Below are 23,014 nucleotides of genomic sequence, written 5' to 3'. Positions count from 1 at the left end.
TATATATATAATTTTTTTTTAATTACATTTTTTATTTATTTATTTTCATATATATTTACTAGTGATGAGCGTGCGACGAAACAATAACAGTGCGCGACAATTTTTTTTGTCGCACGACATTTTCGCCGTTTCGCGAAAAATTCGCGAAACGGCGAAAATGTTGTGCGACAAAAAAAATTGTCGCGCGCTGTTATTGTTTCGTCGCACGCGGCTATTGTTTTGTCGCACGGCTATTGTTTCGTCGCACGCGGATATTGTTTTGTCGCACGGCTATTGTTTCGTCGCACACGGCTATTATTTTGTCGCGCGGCTATCGTTTCGTCGCCCGCGGCTATTGTTTCGTCGCCCGCGGCTATTATTTTGTCGCGCAGCTATTGTTTCGTCGCACGCGGCTATTATTTTGTCGCGCGGCTATTGTTTCGTCGCACGCGGCTATTATTTTGTCGTGTGGCTATTATTTCGTCGCCTGCGACTATTCTCTTTTGACGCCGGCGACAATTTTTGGACGTGCGTCGAATTTTTCCGCGGCGAAATTTTTCATCCGTTTCGCGAAACAATCCGCCAATGGCGAAACGTGGAAATTCGCCGCGAATCCATGCCTGCCGAAACTTTTCGCCCATCACTAATATTTACACACAGTGAAGCTGATTTAGATATATCTGCTAACAGCTGCTCCTGACATATAGGCAACCCTAGCAATAGCTTGAGACTGCCCAGATTTGGCTGCAGCTTTTATTGCAATGTATTTTCAGCTGGCCAACTGTTCCAGAGCAGTGGGTGATGTAATAGAGACATTTATGATTTGTAATGCCATATGTTTTCCCTGATTGGATTCCTATATCACCAAATGGTTGTACTTGTAATATCTAATTATTTATTCTTTCCCTGAAGTAAATGAAACAAATCCTTGAATCCCATTGACGACCATTTTATTATTATTCCAGTATGACGGGGGGAAATATAAGGCCTCTGAATTGCTTTTCGTGTAAACTAAATGCCACTTTCTGTCAACCTTTAAGCAGCTAAACCTACGGCGTGGGAAGGCAGCGTTACCATGCATGAATTCTATATGACAAGGTGCTCTATAAGCCACAAGCGCCGCTGAGGCATGATGCCAGGGTGCAAGGTGATTGTTTCATACCCATGACTATTGTAAGGTTTATAAATAATAAAAACCTGCAGCACTGCTTTAGATGCAAGCAACTCCAGAAGACATTTCCTCCCACACAAACCCATGCAGAATTCCAGCTGTGTAGATTATGTTGTATGTAAAACAAAGGGTTTATATTTATATCAAGCTGCTCACTAGCAGCACAAAAACTTTCAGGCAAGCAGTAAAAGAAATAATTTCTATTAATGTATCTATAAATGTTGGTACAGGTATGGGATCCCTTATCCGGAAACCCATTATCCAGAAAGCTCCGAATTATGGAACGCCTGTCTCCCATAGACTCCATTTTAATAAAATAATTCAGAATTTTAAACTGATTTTCTTTTTCTCTGTAGTAATAAAAAAGTACCTTGTAATTGATCCCAACTAAGATATAAATAATCCTTATTGGGGCAGAACAGCCCTATTGAGTTTATGTAATGGTTAAATGATTCCCTTTTCTCTGTAATAATAAAATAGTACCTGTACTTGATCCCAACTAAGATATAATTACCCCTTATTGGGGGCAGAACAGCCCTATTGGGTTTATTTAATGGTTAAATGATTCCCTTTTCTCTGTAATAATAAAATAGTACCTGTACTTGATCCCAACTAAGATATAATTACCCCTTATTGGGGGCAGAACAGCCCTATTGGGTTTATTTAATGGTTAAATGATTCCCTTTTCTCTGTAATAATAAAACAGTACCTGTACTTGATCCCAACTAAGATATAATTACCCCTTATTGGGGGCAGAACAGCCCTATTGGGTTTATTTAATGGTTAAATGATTCCCTTTTCTCTGTAATAATAAAACAGTACCTGTACTTGATCCCAACTAAGATATAATTACCCCTTATTGGGGCAGAACAGCCCTATTGGGTTTATTTAATGGTTAAATGATTCCCTTTTCTCTGTAATAATAAAACAGTACCTGTACTTGATCCCAACTAAGATATAATTACCCCTTATTGGGGGCAGAACAGCCCTATTGGGTTTATTTAATGGTTAAATGATTCCCTTTTCTCTGTAATAATAAAACAGTACCTGTACTTGATCCCAACTAAGATATAATTACCCCTTATTGGGGGCAGAACAGCCCTATTGGGTTTATTTAATGGTTAAATGATTCCCTTTTCTCTGTAATAATAAAACAGTACCTGTACTTGATCCCAACTAAGATATAATTACCCCTTATTGGGGGCAGAACAGCCCTATTGGGTTTATTTAATGGTTAAATGATTCCCTTTTCTCTGTAATAATAAAACAGTACCTGTACTTGATCCCAACTAAGATATAATTACCCCTTATTGGGGGCAGAACAGCCCTATTGGGTTTATTTAATGGTTAAATGATTCCCTTTTCTCTGTAATAATAAAACAGTACCTGTACTTGATCCCAACTAAGATATAAATAATCCTTATTGGATGCAAAACAATCCTATCGGGTTTAATTAATGGTTTATTGATTTTTTAGTAGACTTAAGGTATGCAGATCCAAATTATGGAAAGGCCCCTTATCCAGAATACCCTTGGTCCAGAGCCTTCTGGATAGTGGGTCCTATACCTGAATTAGCAATACATCAATGTGGCTACCAGTTTTGTTTATTAGAATTCCTAGTGCGCTAAGGTGGCTGATTTACTTTCTAAGGATGCTAGAACATTCCTTCTGCAGTGCTGGGGTGGGCTTCCTAGGGCCCTGTAGAGAGCCTAACATCCTAGGCCTGACTCTTATAACAATTACATGGCGAGAGTGAAAATAGTGCATGGGATAAATAAAAGTTATATAGGCCCATGGAGGAAATAAGAAAAGGGTAATTCACCAAACTGGGCTGCACTGTAAGACTGGACGTTGGGTACTTGTCAGCCAGAGCCACGGATTTTACATCTATGGTCGACATGGATGAAGGAGAAGGAAAGGTAAAAACTAAGTAAGCTTTATCAGAAAGGTCTATGTAAATACAGCCATAAGCACTCACAGAAATGCTGCACTGAGTCCTCTGTCAAAAGACACCCTATATAAATATTGTAAATGGTTATTTAAGCCCCTTTCATCACAGAGACTCACTATATCATACAATTATCTTCTTCATAATTCCTTGTTTCCTATTTTGAGGTAACTCTTTGAGCATTTAACTGTTTAAGTGCTATAGTGCCCCCATACACATACTAGGGTCCACACAGAACTGGTTTGCTGAGATGGAAATGGAAGAACTTGACCTGGCCCCAATCTCAATTGGTGAGATGAACTGAAACACAGATTCCCAATACCTTTCAGCCTCTTACAAATGAATGGAAGCAAAACCCACCATTGAAGTTTCAACATCTAGTTGAAAGTCTTCCCAGAAGATGTCTTATCAATGTCTTATTTATACATTTGACTCTGGAATATAATGTTGGACAGACTGTTGCCCACATTCATATGGTTATATACAGGTATGGGATCCCTTATCCGGAAACCCGTTATCCAGAAAGCTCCGAATTACGGAAAGCCCATCTCCCATAGACTCCATTTTAATCAAATAATTCAGAATTTTAAAACTGATTTCCTTTTTCTCTGTAGTAATAAAACAGTACCTGTACTTGATCCCAACTAAGATATAATTACCCCTTATTGGGGGCAGAACAGCCCTATTGGGTTTATTTAATGGTTAAATGATTCCCTTTTCTCTGTAATAATAAAACAGTACCTGTACTTGATCCCAACTAAGATATAATTACCCCTTATTGGGGGCAGAACAGCCCTATTGGGTTTATTTAATGGTTAAATGATTCCCTTTTCTCTGTAATAATAAAACAGTACCTGTACTTGATCCCAACTAAGATATAATTACCCCTTATTGGGGCAGAACAGCCCTATTGGGTTTATTTAAAGGAACAGTAACACCAAAAAATTAAAGAGTTTTAAAGTAAATGAAATATAATGTACTGTTGCCCTGCACTGGCAAAAGTTGTGTGTTTGCTACAGTAACTCTACTATAGTTTATATATAATAAGCTGCTGTGTAGCCCCGGGGGCAGCCATTCAAGCTGGAAAAAAGGAGAAAAGGCACAGGTTACATAGCAGATCACGGATAAGCTCTGTAGAATACAATAGTGTTTTATCTGTTATCTGCTAAGTGCCTGTGCCTTTTCGCCTTTGAATGGCTGCCCCCATGGCTAAACAGCTGCATTCTTTATATAAAGCATAGTAGTGTTTCTGAGGCAAACACACCAGTTGTACCAGTGCAGGGCAGCAGTACATTATATTGGAATTTCTTTTATACACTTGAATTTTTTGGTGTTACTGTTACTTTAATGGTTAAATGATTCCCTTTTCTCTGTAATAATAAAACAGTACCTGTACTTGATCCCAACTAAGATATAATTACCCCTTATTGGGGCAGAACAGCCCTATTGGGTTTATTTAATGGTTAAATGATTCCCTTTTCTCTGTAATAATAAAACAGTACCTGTACTTGATCCCAACTAAGATATAATTACCCCTTATTGGGGCAGAACAGCCCTATTGGGTTTATTTAATGGTTAAATGATTCCCTTTTCTCTGTAATAATAAAACAGTATCTGTACTTGATCCCAACTAAGATATAATTACCCCTTATTGGGGGCAGAACAGCCCTATTGGGTTTATTTAATGGTTAAATGATTCCCTTTTCTCTGTAATAATAAAACAGTACCTGTACTTGATCCCAACTAAGATATAATTACCCCTTATTGGGGGCAGAACAGCCCTATTGGGTTTATTTAATGGTTAAATGATTCCCTTTTCTCTGTAATAATAAAACAGTACCTGTACTTGATCCCAACTAAGATATAATTACCCCTTATTGGTTGCAAAAAAATCCTATTGGGTTTAATTGTTTTATTGATTTTTTAGTAGACTTAAGGTATGGAGATCCAAATTACAGAAAGACCCCTTATCTGGATAACGGGTCCTATACCTGTGACTCGGCACTAACAGGTTGATGAACTTTTGCTTTTGCTATTACAGTTACTGTATCTCTCTGACCATAATTGGAAAACAATCTTGCTCTTCTGGCGACACAGTGGGATCTATAATACACTTTTGAGTTTTTTTACATGTGAGTACATCCAGATCTTATGCTCAGTCATTTTTTTTAATAATAATTATGTTTATATGGACACATATAATCCTCATGGAATAGGTTATTTCCCCTGGCAAGGCAGACAGAGTGCTTTTTTTTATAACTAATTATTCCACTGGGAAATCTAGAATATCACTGGAGCTTTTAACCTTTCCACAACCATTTTTTTTACTTGGTGGGGATATGACATAGTGTGCCACCGATTTTCCTGCAACTATCCAGTTTTTAGATTAGTCCTTTTATTGTCTCATGTTAAACATGGTACATATTTAACCCATTTCTGTATTGTGCATGTTCTTCCCTGTTCTTGTTATATATATATTGGGCAATTTGTTCTTAAAGTGGTATAACACAAGGATAAATCTTATCCAGAATGCCAAAGTTCTCCTAAGATCCGCTGATATGCTGCTACACATCCCTACGGCAATGGTTTCTTATTGTGCAGGAACAGAAATGGAGATAAGAATCAGCCGATGAGTATCCAGACTCCAGAGATCCGTCCTGGCAGATATAATATGAATCTAATTCATCTATACGGGGCAGTGTGCCTGATGTGCAGATACTCCCGAAAACAGGCACAGACATAGAAAAGGAATTAAAGGGGAAGTTCACATTAAACTAAATGTATTTGTATGCAGACAATGGCTTTCTAAGTCAGTTTCCAACTGGTCTTCATTTTAATAGGTCCCAATGGAAACAACTAGACTGGATTTGTAGTTGCAGAATGGAAAGATCCAAAACTAATATTTTTTAAAACCAACAATGTTTTTGTGCTCATTTTTAGAATACTATAAGGTTATTCAAAGCATTATTTTTTTAATGAAAAAAACATCTGCAATGCTTTTATCATCTATTATAGACATATATATATATATATATATATATATATATATATATATATATATATATATATATATATGCAATACATGTCGCATTTAGCTGTTATGTATTCCTTTTTGTTCGCACCACATCTGGTAGCCGGTATCAACCAAAGGCTTGCTTTCTAACAGGTCCCAGACCAAATGTCAACCTCAAACCTACTTGTAACCCTTCAGCTTAGGTCCACCAACTATTTTGTTCCTTCCTTTAGGTAAGGAAGCCTTATATTTTGGGGTACTTATGAATCCCATAAAGGAATTCAGTAGTAAATACATTTAAAATCTATTCATGTCCTTTTTTGCACCCTGGGTGCTTCAAAGCCCAATTACCATGTTAGCAAATTATGCCAGGTTGTATTGAGAAAAACATATAATAAAAAAGTTGATATTGTATCCATATAATTTTGCACCCATGGCAGCATACCATTGCATACAAAGAAATAATCTTCACACAGAACAGCCCTGGGACAGTCATGGTGCTGCTTTCAGATTAGCAAGTGTTTAGCCAAGTTAACCACCACCAAGCGTTGCACAAGTATAGCCTCGGGGTCATAGGGAAACACAGCAATTATTAAACCTGTCTAGGAAAAATAAGAAAAAAAGCAAAATGCAATATTTCAATATCAGCCATGCCTGTCACTGGGAGAGATGGATCTACTCATTTCATACTCAAACCCCTCAAGAAACACTGTCATTATTATGTGCCATGAGAACACACCAATGTGCACATCAATAACAATAATATTTTACAAAGGGGTTTCCCCCCCTTTCTCAGCTTCCATCCAGAGGTGCCTCTTACTATGTCACCACTTCTCCTATGATATACAGGTTAAACAGGCCTTCCAGGAATCCCAGAAGCTTGCCCGGGGCCCCTCTGAGACTTGGTCTCCCCAGACTTCCTGCCCGGCAAAGATGGCAACCCTATTTAGGAATCCGCAGCTGCTTTTCACATACAATTCCCATAATGCTCTCGAGCTGGTCCTAGAACTGTCCATCTCTGTGAGGGATAGAGATAAATTTTTTTAGCAGGGCACGTTTGACAAAAATGTATGGTCCTGCCTGGTAATTCAGAGATTCTGGGGTGAAGTCCTGCAATTCTTAAATTAGAAATTTGCTCTTCCTAAAGGTCCCCATACACGGGCCGATTATAGCTGCCGATATCGGTCCCTTGGACCGATTCGGCAGCTAATCGGCCTGTGTATGGGCAGAACCGAGCGGCCTGGCCGACCGATATCTGGCCTGAAATTGGCCAGATATCGATCGGCCAGGTTAGAAAATCCAGTCGGATCGGGGACCGCATCGGCTCGTTGATGCGGTCCCCGAACCGACTGCCCCATGGCCGCAAATGTTTTTTTTTTAAGCTACTTGCTACCCAATATCGCCCACCCGTAGGTGGGGATATCGGGTGAAGCGAGCGGATCTTATAGTGTATGGGCACCTTAATAAACACTCCCCAGAAGTCTGCTTGCTAGGATTAACAGGAGTCCTACAACTACAGCCTTAAGGTCCCCATACACTATAACATCCGCTCGCTTGGTGACATCGCCAATCTTCACCCAATATCCCCACCTACGATTGGATCACATTTGCGGCCATGGGGACCGCATCAACGAGCCGATGCGGTCCCCGATCCAACTGGATTTTCTAACCTGGCCGATCGACATCTGCCCAATTTCAGGCCAGATATCGGTCGGCCAGGCCGCTCGGTTCTGCCCATACATGGGCCGATTCAAGGGACCGATATCGGCAGCTACTATCAGCCCGTGTATGGGGACCTTTACTCCAGGATTTGCTATTTACAGCTGCTATAGTATGCTAAAAAGGGCATTTCAATGCACTTATAATTCCTTTACCTCCTTTAACCCTACAATTTTGGCAAAAAGTGGTAAATGTCTCCCTCCCCAACCATAAAATAGCTATTATAGCAAGAGGTTGCCCATAAGTAATCAATGTCATATAAGGTACCTGGCTAGATTTACAAAATGTCTAATTGTGTTTAATTTTTATTTGCAATTTGCACTTCTAACTGACTCTTCTTTCTATTTATCTTTCCATTTCCTTCTTCAGTTTTTTTTTTTGTTTGTTTTTGTTTTTACATTGCAACAATTACATTGTACCTTTGCTTTTTACATTATACATTCTTTGGATAATAAAATCTGACAGTACAAAATATAAGTATCATGACTGTGTTTATTCCAGCCTGTGCTGAAAGATAAGTGATATGTATTGTCAAAAGAAAGGAAAAATGAAAAGAAAAAAGAAAAGAACATTTAATCTAAAAATCAAACCATTGGATGCATGATATAAGTGTGTAGATAAGTAAGTAAGAAGTAAAAGAAGGGGGGGGGGAGAAGAGGAGAATCAGCCCAGTAATGACCATGGTGGTCAGGGTGCAGAGGGAGATGGGGTGGTCAAGAGGCCAGGCCTTGGAGTTCCCATAATGTCCAGACATTCATATATTGAGTAGTTTTATTTTGGAGCACTGCTTTCCCATGTTCAAATATCCTGTTGGTATTAGTCCTTTTTATTATTTCGGTTAAAGTTGGTTGGTTTGTAGTTTTCCAATTAGGTGCTATTGCTAGCCGAGCAGCTGAAAGGATGTGATTGGCTAAAGTCTGGAGACTTCTGCATAAGTTTGAGAGAGGTTTTCCTAGAAGAAAGGTAGCAAGGTCTGCTGGTATCTGTTGAGAAAAGATCCCACTAATAAGATCGGCTACTTCTGTCCACATTTGTTGGATTACTGGACATTCCCACAATATATGTAGAAGGGTTCCTTGTGGTCCACAGTTCCTCCAGCAAGTTGGTGGGCAGGTTGGGAAAAGTCTGTGTAACTTGTCTGGGGTGTGATACCAGAACATCAGGATTTTATATGTGTGTTCTTTTTGCCTGACACATGTGACCATCCTTCTGGCATTGTCCCAGATGCTCGTCCATTCCCCAGGAGTAAGTGGTTATGGGAGCAATGCATCCCATTTGTCCATATATTTATGTTTATTAGAGATGTAGCGAACTGTTCGCTTGCAAACTAATTTGCACGAATATCGGGTGTTCGCAAGTTAGCGAACTTTTAGCGATGTTTGCAATTTTGGGTTCGCCTTAGCTGAAACCAAATTGTGACCTCTCACCCCAGAGCCAGCAGATACATGGCAGCCAATCAGGAAGCTCTCCCTCCTGGACCACCCCCGGACCACTCCCTTTCATATATAAACCGAAGCCCAGCAGCCATTTTACATTCTGCCTGTGTGTGCTTGTTGAGTTAGCATAGGGAGAGAGCTGTGCAGGGATTTGAGGGGCAGTTTAGGTAGCTTTGCTGACTAGTAATCTACTTTCTACTGCTCTGTATGTAGCTGCTGTGGGCAGCTGTCCTGCTGATCTCATCTGCTATAACCCAATAGTCCTTGTAAAAGCAGTTTATTACACAAGTTTAGAAATGTAGTGTGATTTGTGCCCTTTAGAACACAAAACACAACGCTGTGTCAACAACGTATTTTTCAGAGAAATTTTTGCCCTTGATCCCCCTCCTGCATGCCCCTGTCCAGGTCGTGGCACCCTTTAAACAACTTTAAAATCAGTTTTCTGGCCAGAAATGGCTTTTCGAGGTTTTAAAGTTCGCCTTCTCATTGAAGTCTATGGGGTTCGCCTTCCCATTGAAGTCTATGGGGTACGCAAAGTTCGCAAAAGTTCGCACTTATTGGCAGAAGTTCGCGAACAGGTTCGCAAACTTTTTTTTGTGAGGTTCGCAACTTCTCTAATGTTTATACGGAGGGTCGTCTGGGGGTGTAGTGAGCAGATTGTATAGGACAGAGATGAGTCTCTTTTGTGGCAGACCATTAAGAGCCAAAGGGCCTGATTCACTAAAGGGCGATAAAAATTATCGCACGCTTTTTCGCGTTAAAAAACGCAAAATAACTTGCGCGCCATTCACCATAGTATTATCGCGTGCGAAAAATCGCCATTTTCGCATGGGGTATTTCTCGCACTAGTTTTACCGTTTTGCGTTAATTTCCGTGCTGAAAAGAATACGATCGCATGATTCACTATAACTTTTGCGCGCTAAATATCGCATTCGGCTATACGAATATTAACACCTACTACAGGCAGGCGAAAAATTATACAAAAGTACAGTAAATGATTTTTTGCAATAAAATATGGACTTACAGTGTTATTTATTGAAGTCTGTGTTTCCCCCAGAGTGACGCAGCCGCCAGTTTGCAGCGAAATGTTCATTTTTAATACAGTAATTTTCTGCAAGTATTGGCGTGTATGGCTAACATGGCGTGCGTTCATTTGCGCGACTATTTCTATTTGGCTACAAGTGATGAAATGTTTCGCCAGGCATGGATTCGCAGCGAATTTTTGGACGTGCGTTGAATTTTTTCGCGGCGGATTTTTTCCATGCGTTTCGCAAAACAATCCGCCAATGGCAAAAAGCATGAAAAAATTTGCCACGCAAAAATTCACCGCACATCCAAAAATTGATACAAGTGTCAAAAAATAATAGTCACGGGCAACAATTTTTTTGCCCGCACAACATTTTTGCCGTTTCGGGGATCTTTCGAAAGATTTGCTCATTTTCACTAAACAAACCAGAACACATTTGCTCATCACTAGTGGCTACTATTTATAAGCATCTACTATTTATATGTGGCTAATATTTATATACACCATTTATATGCTTCGACAATTTTTATACACTATTTCTATGCTACCATTCATATTCGGCTATTATTCGCGTAATTTAGCGCATGTACAGGCAAATACCGCATTGAAATAGTCTTTCGCGAGTTAAATAACGCTTGCAATATCGCGCGTAAAAAAGCGCGAGTATGCTTATAGTGAATCGTGCAAAAAATCGCCAAAATTAAGCGGCGGTAAAAATTTTAGCGCACAATAAGAATAGCGCACGTTTTATCGCCCTTTAGTGAATCAGGCCCAAAGTCTCAGTTGCTGTCCTTCTTCAGTTTTTGTACTTGTTTGTAACTGGTAAAATTCGCAAAATAAAATCTAAAAAAAAAAACCACTGAATCAGGGTTGGAACTATGGTAGGCAGCACAGTCACGTGCATATTGAAGAGGTGTGCAATAGGAGTAAAAGCGATGAGTGAGGACATGAGTGAGCAGCAGGGGTGCCTGTGCCGACTGAGCAGTGGTTGAAGGCTGTGGAATAGACTGTGGTTTGTAGTGAGTTACCGAGTGGCAGGGATTTGGTACTACTTGTTCCAGCTCTGAACTGAATTAAAAGAACAGGAAATACCCCTCAACTATATGGATTGCCCCCTCCACATTTGCTCATAGGTGGCCCAAGATTTGGAGAAATTGTCAGTAAGAATTATCTCACTGTTATCTAACATATGAAGTAGACCCTGCAGTTGCTGAGATACACTGCAATGTAGTGTTTAATGTTCCAGCTATGATTCCAGAAATCAAGATGAAGGAGCCAGGTGTGCACACAACAGGCAGAACTTTCATTGGTGGATTTTCTTGCATTAATGAGCTTCAAGGGGACCTGTCACCCTAAAAATTAATTCCAAATCCTTTCTACCATGTTAGTTGAGCAAAATAAACTCAACTTACACTCTAAAAAATGTTTTTTTTTTCCCTTCAGTCTTGGAATTTCCAATCACAGCCAGCAGGCCGGCGCCATTTTGTGGGCACTGTTATTAAGGGAAGCTTTGTATCACCCCAAAATCTTATGAATTTGCCATCTAGGTGGTGCATAGGAAGTGCTGAATAGGAAGTTAAAGTAATTGTTATTAAAAATCTGAGTTGTCAATCATATATTGCCTGCCCCGCCTCTATGCCTGCGGCATAGAGGCGGGGCAGGCAATATATGATTGACAGCTCAGAATTTTAAATACATTTATAACAGGTATGGATGATTTAATTAAAAAAAGAATTTGGGTTTCGTGTTTAATTTCTAAAGGACTTTTATTATACAGCTTTTTACGTCCGGTTGACAGGTCCCCTTTCAGGCCGTGAAGACAATATGCTTTAAGACCATGTCAATATGTTAGCATGTGGAGAGAGTTTGGGTAACCCATAGTTAAGTGGCTGTATAATAAATAAGGTCTTTGTCCCTAATGCAACTATTGAACTGCTATTGTTGAACTACAAATCCCAGGGGAATATGCATGGACTTTTGTTCTCTAGTTCCGCTACAGAAGCTTGGGCTGCTTTGTTACAGTTCAATACAACTGCTTATACAAAGACAAATGTGTTTCTCTGTTTTTACAATGCAGACCCGGCCTAATAAAATGAATATATGCTCCTAATGTATAGACTCACTGAAGGTTTTACTAGCTGAGCTTTGGCTGTAAACATGTCGACTGACACTTAATAAAACACACATCAAATTGTGCTGGTGCGGGAGCCCAGCCATTCATAGAATCCTCTACAATAAGCACCATCTGCGATTCCATCTATCAGACACCCTCCCTGTACGCAGCAAGGTGCCCAGCATTACAACTCCCAATGTGTTCCTAACACAACACTAGGTAACTGCCCGTGTAGCTGCACAGCTATAGAAATATAGCAGATAAATAGGGTGTCATAAACAGTACAGGTATGGGATCCCTTATCTGGAAACCTTCCATCGGCCATCACCTATAGACTCCATTATAAGAAAATAATTCCAATTTTTAAAAAGGATTTTCTTTTTCTCTGTAATAACAAAACAGTACCTGTACTTGATCCCAAATAAGATATAATTACCCCTTATTGGGGCAGAACAGCCCTATTGGGTTTATTTAATGGTTAAATGATTCCCTTTTCTCTGTAATAATAAAACAGTACCTGTACTTGATCCCAAATAAGATATAATTACCCCTTATTGGGGCAGAACAGCCCTATTGGGTTTATTTAATGGTTAAATGATTCCCTTTTCTCTGTAATAATAAAACAGTACCTGTACTTGATCCCAACTAAGATATAATTACCCCTTATTGGGGGCAGAACAGCCCTATTGGGTTTATTTAATGGTTAAATGATTCCCTTTTCTCTGTAATAATAAAACAGTACCTGTACTGGATCCCAACTAAAATATAATTAATCCTTATTGGGGGCAGAACAGCCCTATTGGGTTTATTTAATGGTTAAATGATTCCCTTTTCTCTGTAATAATAAAACAGTACCTGTACTTGATCCCAACTAAGATATAATTACCCCTTATTGGGGCAGAACAACCCTATTGGGTTTATTTAATGGTTAAATGATTCCCTTTTCTCTGTAATAATAAAACAGTACCTGTACTTGATCCCAACTAAGAGATAATTACCCCTTATTGGGGGCAGAACAGTCCTATTGGGTTTATTTAATGGTTAAATGATTCCCTTTTCTCTGTAATAATAAAACAGTACCTGTACTTGATCCCAAATAAGATATAATTACCCCTTATTGGGGCAGAACAGCCCTATTGGGTTTATTTAATGGTTAAATGATTCCCTTTTCTCTGTAATAATAAAACAGTACCTGTACTTGATCCCAACTAAGATATAATTACCCCTTATTGGGGGCAGAACAGCCCTATTGGGTTTATTTAATGGTTAAATGATTCCCTTTTCTCTGTAATAATAAAACAGTACCTGTACTTGATCCCAAATAAGATATAATTACCCCTTATTGGGGCAGAACAGCCCTATTGGGTTTATTTAATGGTTAAATTATTCCCTTTTCTCTGTAATAATAAAACAGTACCTGTACTTGATCCCAACTAAGATATAATTACCCCTTATTGGGGGCAGAACAGCCCTATTGGGTTTATTTAATGGTTAAATGATTCCCTTTTCTCTGTAATAATAAAACAGTACCTGTACTTGATCCCAACTAAGATATAATTACCCCTTATTGGGGCAGAACAACCCTATTGGGTTTATTTAATGGTTAAATGATTCCCTTTTCTCTGTAATAATAAAACAGTACCTGTACTTGATCCCAGCTAAGATATAATTCATCCTGATTGGAGGCTAAACAATCCTATTGGGCTTAAATGATGTTTAAATTATTTTTTAGTAGACTTAAGGTATGGAGATCCAAATTACGGAAAGATCCCTTATCCGGAAAGCCCTGGGTCCCATGCATTCTGGATAACATGTCCCATACCTGTACTTAAATCCCAAGAGGAGCAGCTTATATGGGTGCAAGCAGCAACCACATTAAGGGCTCTGGCACACGGGGAGATTAGTCGCCCGCGACAAAACTCCCTGTTCGCGGGCGACTAATCTCCCCGAGTTGCCATGACCTGCCATCCCACCGGCGAACATGTAAGTCGCCAGCGGGATGGCAAACGCGGCGGCGCGATTTCCCAAAATCGCCGAAAAAGACTTGCGAGGTAACAGGTGGTAACCAGGGCAAAATAGTGTCAGGGATCAGGGCCGGACTGGGGGTCCAGGGCCCACCGAGGCTGCTGCCTCAGGGCCCCTGCAGGAGACCCCACAACCCGTTTGACCCTCTCCCACCTGGTGGGGATCGGGTCACTGCTGACAGGACACACCAGGTTTCTCCTAGTGCCCTGGCAGCCCAGTCCCACCCTGTCAGGGATGGTGATAAACTGTCCTACTGTGTATAGTAAGGCAGTATGAGGAGACAGGGCTGTAACTGTGCAATAGTAAGGAAAGATGTGTGGGATAGATTCAGTAATGGTTATGCATAATAAAATGAGGTGGTAGCTGGGGGCTGGGAAGGGAAAAGGGGTTGCAAATGTGGCCCAGTGTGTATTGTAAGGCAAGGAAGTAACTGTAATGGTTTATAAATGCAGCACTGGTAGTAAGGGAAGATGGTGTCAAGGTAACAGGTGGTAACCAGGGCAAAATAGTGTCAGGGATCAGGGCCGGACTGGGGGTGTTTAATGCTGCACATAACAAACTAACCCCCCCCAGCTGCCTGACTGTGACAGGAGCAGTTGCACTGAGACAAAGACATGTCTGTAGCTCATAGTAGGGGGAATCAGGCTTATATAGACAAGAGTGTGCCCGGTGATAATGTGAAAGCGCCAGGGGGGGGTCATAATATGTTAACCCTAATTCAGGGGGGCAGTATACATAGGGGCCATGCATACGGCAGCACTAGATATAAATGCAGCGCTGGTAGTAAGGGAAGATGGTGTCAAGGTAACAGGTGGTAACCAGGGCAAAATAGTGTCAGGGATCAGGGCCGGACTGGGGGTGCAGGGCCCACCGAGGCTGCTGCCTCAGGGCCCCTGCAGGAGCCCCCACAACCCGTTTGACCCCCTCCCACCTGGTGGGGATCGGGTCAGTACTGGCAGGGCACACCAGGTTTCTCCTAGTGCCCTGGCAGCCCAGTCCCACCCTGTCAGGGATGTTGATAAACTGTCCTACTGTGTATAGTAAGGCAGCATGAGGTGACAGGGCTGTAACTGTGCAATAGTAAGGAAAGATGTGTGGGATAGATTCAGTAATGGTTATGCATAGTAAAATGAGGTGGTAGCTGGGGGCTGGGAAGGGAAAAGGGGTTGCAAATGTGGCCCAGTGTGTATTGTAAGGCAAGGAAGTAACTGTAATGGTTTATAAATGCAGCACTGGTAGTAAGGGAAGATGGTGTCAAGGTAACAGGTGGTAACCAGGGCAAAATAGTGTCAGGGATCAGGGCCAGACTGGGGGTGCAGGGCCCACTGAGGCTTCTGCCTCAGTGTGGCACAGTGTGTATTGTAAGGCAAGGAAGTAACTGTAACTGTTTATATCAGGACTCACAACAGATTTCTGGGAGCTGTAGATCTGCTTTATGTAAACAATGGCAACCACCTAAGGGTGTATTTGGAACCCCACCACCAACAGATGATCCATTTCCCAGGTCAGACAAATGAATTCCCAGTGTTTAATGCTGCACATAACAAACTAACCCCCCAGCTGCCTGACTGTGACAGGAGCAGTTGCACTGAGACAAAGACATGTCTGTAGCTCATAGTAGGGGGAATCAAGCTTATATAGACAAGAGTGTGCCCGGTGATAATGTGAAAGCGCCGGGGGGGGCATAATATGTTAACCCTACAGGGGGTGATGGTGTTTTAGGGCTAGAAGGATGGAGAGGAGTGCACTGGTTCCTATGAGGAGGATGGAGAGAGGCTGGGGAATGTGAGAAGGCTGTGTGAGTCAGTTGCCTGGCTACTGTAATAAAAGCACATTAGCATGATAGAGTGTGCAGGGAGAGGGAGAGAGAGGAGTGTAATGTATGTGTGAGTGTGTGTCTGTGTGTGTCTGTCTGTGTGTGAGTGTGTGGATGAGGAGGGCTTTCTCTCTCCCTCTCAGTATTCAGTTAATCCTTCTGTCAGTTAATGTTAAGGCAGCATTTTAAGTGCTGGATGGAGAAAGAAAGAAGCCCCAAATAGCAGCAGACACGGCAGCTGAGGAAGAGAGGAGAGAGCAGCACAGAGCAGGACTGGAGCAAAGGAATTAACAACAATAACACATATATATATATTTATTAACATCTAAGCCCCCTCAACTCTCTACAATTATTGGAACCTCCCCCCCCCCTCCGCCACCACCTCAGGAAGACAGGCCTGGGGGGGCACAGAGGAGAAGACTTCAGAAAGAGAGAGAAAAAAACAGCAAGTGGGACCCCCCAATTATTTTATTTTTTATTTTTATTTTTTTACTGGGAAGTAGGGCTGATCTTCTTATCTTCGCCAATGCAAAAGGAAATATGCTGCGCATTTTTGCCTATTTCTGCACCAGCTTTCTAGGGGCAGTGCTTGGGGTGAATTTCCCCAACCATATCCAGATAGGTAAGTTCTGCAAGAATCATGGGGGGCTGAGGGTGGGTGGGGAGGGGGGTATGCCTGTGCCACTGGGGGATCAGTGGTTAATTAGAAAGAGTGGGTGAATGGCTGAGCCTGTAGCAAAGGAGCTGACATTCTTTGGGAATATTGCATGTGTGTTGTTGGCAGGAAGGGGGCATTTAATTGGTGCAATTTCAGTCTTTTACACCTTAAGTTTGTGCCACTGCCAAGAAAGAATTAGGGTACAACCTGCTTCACTTGCTTTGCCAGCCTTGGCCCATATAATCCCTTCCATGATACGATCATTCCCTTGGCAGCCTCAGGTTCCTCCATCCCCCACATCCCCCAATTAACACTCTTTTGTGCCAGATTAGTCATTGCTTTGCCCCCCCTCACCCCACTTCCTGGGCGCGCAAAAGGGGTATTTGGCTTTCCATATGGTGTAACCAGCAGCTGACCCTAAACAGGTTTCATTGTTCCCATTTATCAGTCTCCGTGGGGGTCTTTTGAGGGTCTCCTTTGGGAAATCATCCAGAATGCTGCAAACAATGAGACTGAATTGAATGTACAGACACATGGGATTTTTTGGGACCCCTTGCTTGATAAATTGTATTATGTTAAAGTCAGGAATCTGGTAACAAACTCCCAGATGCCGTTGTGGGTACCAAACAGCTGTGATAGTCTGACGAGAAGTGGCATTTGTTATTTCCGACTCCATATAATCCAGTGCAGACTATAGAAAGTCATTGATGCAATTTAAATTGTCATGATGCCTGTACTGTGTGCAGCTTTTAACCGTTTTATTGCTGGATGCCAAGCTAATGCAACAGCTTCCCTCCCTGGTCTGTAGTTGCATATTAACCCCTTTTGTACAAGCAAGGCCTGTGATTATGCTCCCCCACGTATCAGCCCAGTTGTTGGAATACAGCAGTTATGTAAACTGTTATGGTGCTGAATTTTCATTCTTCATTAGCAAGCTGATATGTTATCCTAGTGCTGAGGATACGGCATGGCAGCCCCCGCAGGGATGAACATTTTCAGGATCCTCCTCGGATGAACACAAGGGGGATCAATCAGTGTCTCAGTCATTCTGACAGCTCCACCTGTGATAAAGAAACTACCACCTGTTCTGGTGTAAGGACATCCCCCTAAAGCACTGATGCCCAACATGCAGCCCTCCAGATGCTGTTAAACCACAACTCCCAGTATCTGTGATTGGGTGCAGCAAAACAACACCTGGAGGGCATCAGGTGGTTTAAGAATCAACTGTGATTAGGACTCCAACTTGTGACTCTTCAGCAATTGCTGAACTACAAAGCATCCTTTGACGAACTACAACTCTCGACATGTCTGTGGTAGTAGTTCATTAGCCACAGGTTGGATAAGACTACTTCAGTACTGTGAACCCATCAATCCTATCCACCTATCACAGATTTTTCTGTTTACCAGCAGATTTAAGTTATAGGGTTCTTTGCAAACTAGGCTTCAGTGTCAGTGCCAACCCATTGAAAGTGACAAAGCTGCTCTATAGCATCTGATTGTGACAGGCACCGCTTCTGACAATGAATATGGCATCTAATTACCTAGCCATTCCGCTTACATTCCAAATGGACTCCTATTGCCCCCTTTCAGTCAGCGAGGCCTTCGATTCTTGTTAAAACATGTCATTTATGGAGGTGCATTATTTTAGATAAGTAGGAAGGGCAGTGCATGCTAAGGAGGTGGGGTAAAGCCAATTATTTTATATTTATGTAATCTCTCATCCTTATTTCTGAGTCTTCTAAAGTACATCCTATATGTCAAAAACAAGGGTATTTTTTGTAAGAAAGACTCCCGGCTTGGCAGAATTTCTATGTTTTCCTACACGTTGGGTTCTTCCCATTTACTGATACATAAAATACTCTGAGTTGTCAAGATGCTGTTTCTGTTAGGACTGTTAATAACACCAGGTAGAGAGAGGGAGATTGAGAGAGAACGAGAGAGAGAGAGAGAGAGAGAGAGAGAGAGAGGGAGAGAGAGAGAGACCAAGAACAGCTTGTTCTATTCTCCTTTCTAAAATATTTTTTTTCTTATTTTTTTGTCTTCTTTCCTGTACAGTAGTTGTTATTCGGTCTTCTAGTTTACCATGGGATTATTGCTTTGGGTTTCCTGACAGCTGCCCATGGAAAAACGAATGTATATATTTATTACCTTAATAGGAGCTGGGAGTTGTAATTAATATCAACTTACATAAGTCAGAGGTTGGACTCCTCTGACTTATGTAATTTTTCTCCCTACTGTTGCCAGGGCCCCATCTTCCCTTAGTTCTAACCCAACTGTTGCTAAACTAGAGTGTTATATGCTGTGTATGCTGCAGTTTAAAAAAACCAATAATATCCAACTATATTTTATTATATTATTGACAACCTCCTCTGAATATGAAGCAAAAAGGCAGATTTGTTCATGTCAATTAGAAGTTATCGGCAGCCATTTGTAAGTAATTAGCTTTTTACCTTTCATGTTCTCTCCAATCTATCATATATAAATGATAAGTATTGTATATCTACAATATATAAGTTATATTGATAGAAAAGAACTAAAACTGCTGATATTTATGGTCATTTAATTCATGGTGCCTTCGAGTAAGGTGTTTTCTATATCAAATAAAACTATATGCAAGGTATTGAATCATTATATTAAATTATATTTAACAAAATTAACAATTCTTTTAAAACAATAGCTAGCAATAATTATTTGAATATACTGTAATAAATTAAATTCTATGAAATAAATATACAAGCAAACAAACTCCGGACGGTTTGCTGCCTGCTGTGTAACAGAGATTTAGTGCAACGTTCATGATGTTTATGTACATAAGAAATTATCAGAATAGGCCGTAGATATCAGGGATCTTGTTGACGGAACATGTTTGAAAATGTGGCTTAAAAAATTGGATCTGTTGGTGGTCGACACGACGATATCTATGGAATGATAATGGCAAGGTATAAAGCCTCTGACTGTTTGGCAATAAATGATCATATTTCCAATACAGCAGCCATCACATTAGTAATAGATTGTTGGTACAGGATAATATTTTGTAGGCCAAGTCAGCTGCTTGTTATGGAATTACGGAAAGATCTCTTATCTGGAAAATCCCAGGTCCCAAGCATTGTGGATATTAGATAGGTCTGATACCTGTATTGACCATGCCAATGCCTTTAAGCTAGTGTGTTCAGTTCTGTCTGTGATAACCTCTCTGCCATAAAAAAAAACCTGCAGATGAAGGGTTAACAGGATCTTGAATATATTATAATGATCTGTTTAAGGGTTATTATCAGACATGGTTGTAGACCTTCGTTCTTGACTTCACTATATAGGGTATGGGATCCCTTATCCGGAAACCCGTTATCCAGAAAGTTTCGAATTACAGAAAGGCCATCTCCCATAGACTCCATTCTAAGCAAATAATTTTAATTTTATAAAATAATTTCCTTTTTCTCTGTAATTATAAAATTCTACCTTGTACTTGATCTCAACTAAGATATAATTACCCCTTATTGGGGCAGAACAGCCCTGTTGGGTTTATTTCATGGTTAAATGATTCCCTTTTCTCTGTAATAATAAAACAGTACCTGTACTTGATACAAACTAAGATATAATTACCCCTTATTGGGGGCAGAACAGCCCTATTGATATTATTTAATGGTTAAATGATTCCCTTTTCTCTGTAATAATAAAACAGTACCTGTACTTGATCCCAACTAAGATATAATTACCCCTTATTGGGGGCAGAACAGCCCTATTGGGTTTATTTCATGGTTAAATGATTCCCTTTTCTCTGTAATAATAAAACAGTACCTGTACTTGATCCCAACTAAGATATAATTACCCCTTATTGGGGCAGAACAGCCCTATTGGGTTTATTTCATGGTTAAATGATTCCCTTTTCTCTGTAATAATAAAACAGTACCTGTACTTGATCCCAACTAAGATATAATTACCCCTTATTGGGGCAGAACAGCCCTATTGGGTTTATTTAATGGTTAAATGATTCCCTTTTCTCTGTAATAATAAAACAGTACCTGTACTTGATCCCAACTAAGATATAATTACCCCTTATTGGGGGCAGAACAGCCCTATTGGGTTTATTTAATGGTTAAATGATTCCCTTTTCTCTGTAATAATAAAACAGTACCTGTACTTGATCCCAACTAAGATATAATTACCCCTTATTGGGGCAGAACAGCCCTATTGGGTTTATTTAATGGTTAAATGATTCCCTTTTCTCTGTAATAATAAAACAGTACCTGTACTTGATCCCAACTAAGATATAATTACCCCTTATTGGGGGCAGAACAGCCCTATTGGGTTTATTTAATGGTTAAATGATTCCCTTTTCTCTGTAATAATAAAACAGTACCTGTACTTGATCCCAACTAAGATATAATTACCCCTTATTGGGGACAGAACAGCCCTATTGGGTTTATTTGTAAGTAATGTCTTTGGAACAAAGTGTATGCACCTTTAATTGAGAGTTGACAAGCCTTCATTGTGTCATATAATATACAAAGTGTGAATACAATGCCTGTAAAGCCTCATTTTAAATCTTAATTTAAGTCCGTCAAGCCATTATACCTTTGTGTCGATGTCAAAGGCTATGAGGGGGGATCCAAGGGTTTTACAAACCATATTTTCCTGTTCGTGTAACTTCAGTCTGGCCGAGTTTTCTCTATATAGCTCAATGCAGATGGGAAAAAAAAAACACTTTTTTTTACATTACAATGTGCGTCATGTTGTAATGTTATCTGCTTCTTTCTATAGAAGGGTATGGCCATTATAGCCTCTGCCAAGATCTATACGTTTCTCTTAGTCAGAGTGCTGGGACTGACTTCAAATGTATATATGGTGTTTTTCCCTTGACTCCATTCTTAACCCGGGGTACTGTTAGTCCCTAGACTTGACTGTGTTACATAAAAACATGATAAAAAAGTTCTTAAATTAGATTTTAAAGTAGAAGATTTGATGTTTTCTTCTCCTATTTTGTTAATATATGTTTGTGTATTAGGTTGACTGCAAACTTGGGATTTTTACTGCTTAGTTTTAAGATTTTTTATACCCTTCAGAGGGTCACTGTCTAAGCCCAGCGTGGTAATGGCTTGAATTTACTTCTGAAATGGAATACAGGGTTTTCAAAGCTTTTCTTTAAGTCTCGGCAACATTTCTTTTCAAGGTGGTTCCAAGGTCACTTCATCTAGCTGTTTGTTTTTGCCATTTTGCTTGATAGAGTTAAATTGGCCATACAAGGGCCAATATAAGCAGCCAACTCATCCCCTCCAGACCAAGCGAGCAGTTTATATATCCTTGTTAGGGGCCTTTCTGATGTCCTGCCCACCTTACATCTGGGGTAAAAGTCTGCCAGATATTTATCAGTCTAGTTAAAATATCCCATTGGGCAAGGACCACATTGGCCTGTCTGCACAGGCCTCCATTATGTTTTAACCATTGCGCCAAACAAATGTTTCACCCTGAATTGGGCCGGCATATGGGTTGCCATATTCACCAAGATCTTCTCATTTGATGACCTCAACAAACAATCTTTACATTCAAGACCAACTTTAGTCTCAGCACTTTTAGCATCAAGTTTCCTTGGTAGAGTTGAAAAATACCTTCCAAAAATGGCACAGTAGTTGTAAAAAGTCAAACACAATAAGTCTCCACTTTTATTCTTTTTTGTGACCCTATAGAAATGTTCTTTCTGGTCCATCTATTTTGGCTATCCCCACAGGAACAATTGGTTAGGGAATTATGCAATCTTCAGGGACACAGTTCCGGTAACATACCAACTTTAGCTTAAAATTACTTGGATCTAGTGATGAGTGATAACTAATGCATTGACTATAATGCATTTGAGGATTTGTTTGCTTTACATTAAATTTTCTGCAACACGAAACAGAAGAGATTCACCCGTTTGGTACATCTTATAAGTAGTTTTAAGCCACTGACCAGGCCTTGTCCTGCTCCACCTGTAATCATCTAATGGTTGCTTTTACATCTTAAAGGAGAAGGAAAGGCTAATATAGAGTTAATCTCAAGCTGCAGTCATACCTTCAGTTCTCTCAATAGTGCCCTTAAGTCTCCCCATATTTCTCCCGTTCAGATGATCAGAAGCCTC

The 23,014-nt window shown here is 40.3% G+C and overlaps 1 protein-coding gene across 5 annotated transcripts in view; it reads left to right on the top strand.

Moving 5' to 3' along the window:
• Window positions 1-16,196: 16,196 nt before the first annotated feature.
• gria1 (glutamate receptor, ionotropic, AMPA 1) overlaps window positions 16,197-23,014 on the top strand; it is a 173,907-nt gene continuing 167,089 nt past the window's right edge. For 2 of the 5 annotated variants that reach the window (XM_002941490.5, XM_004912725.4), the window contains exon 1: window positions 16,203-16,869. In XM_002941490.5, coding sequence (XP_002941536.1) covers window positions 16,788-16,869 — 82 coding nt within the window. In that variant the 5' untranslated portion in view covers window positions 16,203-16,787. Of the gene's footprint in view, window positions 16,870-23,014 lie in introns of all 5 variants that reach the window. The other 3 variants (XR_004221906.1, XM_004912724.4, XM_002941489.5) reach the window with 3 other exon arrangements.

This window comes from Xenopus tropicalis, chromosome 3 (genome assembly GCF_000004195.4).
Source record: "Xenopus tropicalis strain Nigerian chromosome 3, UCB_Xtro_10.0, whole genome shotgun sequence".
Taxonomy (NCBI): domain Eukaryota; kingdom Metazoa; phylum Chordata; class Amphibia; order Anura; family Pipidae; genus Xenopus; species Xenopus tropicalis.
The sequence above is the reverse complement of the archived record's forward strand: the minus strand, read 5'-3'. Positions and strand labels throughout refer to the sequence as shown.